The following is a 2,250-nucleotide window of genomic DNA, read 5'->3' as shown; positions in this document are numbered from 1 at the left end:
ATATATAATTTTTTTAAGGACTGGAAGAGTGGCAGTATTTTCTTTTAGTGTAAGAACTAAAAATAAAGACAGGCAGTTGCTTCAAATGATCTCGAGCTGTGAATGGAAGCAGACTTACCTCCTGATCCTGTGCAGACTGTCCAAAAGGATGCCAGGAGAACCGGCAGGATGAGCTGCTGCATTTTGGAGCGTCTCCGACTCGACACAGAAGGCAACACAGCGACTTGGTTTTTTTTCCCCAATGTGATGGCATTCTTGAGGGGGTTTTGTACTTATCTATCACCAAACCTCGACAGGGAAGAAAGTGTGGCCCCTCCCCCTTCGGGCATCGCCTCTGATAAAGCGCCGAAAGAAGGTATGATGAGAAAGGGCCAGTATCACTGCAACACGTTGTTGTTTACATTAATATCACGCTCCTGGACTGAGGTTTCTGTGGAAATAGGGGAAATCAGCTAGAGTTAATCAACATTGTTTTTTACTGACTGCTCCACAGGTAGCTCAAGGTGGCCTTCAGGTGATTAAATAATGGTGGGAGGTTCTTAAAAGTACACTGAACTCTCATTTCTCCTTGTCCCTTTTACATATAAGGTTAGACAAATCCCCATGCAGTTACACACATTGTGTATCAGGTTAATGCAGCTCCTGACAGAAGCTGTAGGACACTTACACTCATGACAGTGCAGTATTTAAACCCTTTGCCTGAGTGAATGCATGTGGCAGAAAACTTAGAAAGGGCTGTGTATTTTACACAGTTTGAGGTTTCAACCTGAGCTATAATAAGTCTGTATTTATTATATTTATATTCAAATTTTTCAGCGCATTAGGCTGATCCCACTGAAACTTTTTGATCCCTCAGTAATTACAGCTTAAAATTATGTGTCCTGTTTGGGTTTCAGTATCGAAAAATCAGCTTTTAAAGCTATTTAAAGCTAGTTTTCTGCTCAGCTCATTGTTTCGCATTCATTAAGGACTACACAGCAATGTATGCAAGAAATATGATGTGCATGCACACCCATGCATGGGTTATAAAATATCATATCTCCCAGGCTAATTTACTTTGAAAATGTGTGAGAAGAATAACACAACAGGACACTTTATCCTACAGAATTAATCTCACCCCAGACCAAAGACTGCACGTGCCCCGTTCAACCTCTGCCTGACCTCCACTCATTGCCAATAAAAGGAGCTCCTATACACAGAGGCACAGCTGAGGTGTGAGCTCACTGCTGTCTCCAATAGTGGCCAGTCTGTGTAAACTCTATAAATAGTGTGGAGCCCTGATCTACTTTGCAGGAGCTGCTACCTGGTACACGGATGAAAGCTGGATCAAAATAAAAACACACTGAACACACAAATCATGTGAAGAGCAACACTTGGGTCAGTCAGGAGGTTGTGAGTGGAGAAGTGCGACCTTCTTGGACCATGCAGTGGACATGTAAGATGGTGGGAACCCAGCAAAACCACACACCAACAGAAAGCAGAAAAGAAGCAGAATGGAAACACATTTTAATCATTACACTGCAATAGTTGTTGAAAGCTTGGAAGGATCTTCAGTAAATACATTTCTCTGTGCACTGCTGGGGCAGAAGCTCATGGACCCTACCCAGGCTTAAAAGCAGAGCAATGTCTTGCATGCAGTTCAATGCGCATAACAGCTGAAGGGATGGTCTTCTGAAGGAAACACAGGGATGGAGAAGAGTAAATGTTTGAAAGAGCCGGAGGGGAAAAAAAGACGTGGTTTATGAAACCACTATCAGCCCATTACAATGCAGCCCTGACACATTTACCAGTACAGATTAGTATCTACTCAACTTGGTGCACGTGACCCTAACCATTCACTTCATGGCTGGGAGGGTAAGTAACTCACTTGTAACTTTATAGACTGAGAAGTTAATAAGCTCACAAAAGCTTCGAAACTTGGGCGTGCCCAGCAGCCATCAAACCTCAACAGGTTTGTTGGATGAAAGGTGAAACGTCTCTGAGAAACCCAGCTGCTGTCATTTCTACTCTCAGAGATACCAAGAATATGTGCTTCATTCATGGGCGCTGGTCACTAAAATTGAAATGGATTCCTCTCAGAGTATTTCTAAACATATGAAATTAGAAAATGTTTTACGAAAACTTGCAACAATGTTAAACAGCAAACAGAAGAGAGGTATGGAGAACATTCATCCTCTTAAAATTTGTTAACACAAACAAGGCAGAATGGATTTTTACAGGGGGAAGAAGAAACAACATCAGGCAGAACAA

General features: G+C 42.2%; 1 protein-coding gene across 1 annotated transcript in view; it reads right to left on the bottom strand.

The window, feature by feature from the left end:
* Positions 1-319, bottom strand: part of ca4a (carbonic anhydrase IV a) — a 6,721-nt gene extending 6,402 nt beyond the window's left edge. Inside the window, exon 1 of the mRNA XM_005737796.2 lies at positions 119-319. Within this exon, the coding sequence (XP_005737853.1) occupies positions 119-182 (64 nt within the window). The 5' untranslated portion in view covers positions 183-319. The remainder of the gene's footprint in view (positions 1-118) is intronic.
* Positions 320-2,250: the final 1,931 nt, after the last annotated feature.

Source organism: Pundamilia nyererei, unplaced genomic scaffold (assembly GCF_000239375.1).
Source record: "Pundamilia nyererei isolate P.nyererei 1_Seehausen unplaced genomic scaffold, PunNye1.0 scaffold00080, whole genome shotgun sequence".
Lineage (NCBI taxonomy): Eukaryota > Metazoa > Chordata > Actinopteri > Cichliformes > Cichlidae > Pundamilia > Pundamilia nyererei.
This window is presented reverse-complemented; position numbering and strand designations above follow the sequence as displayed.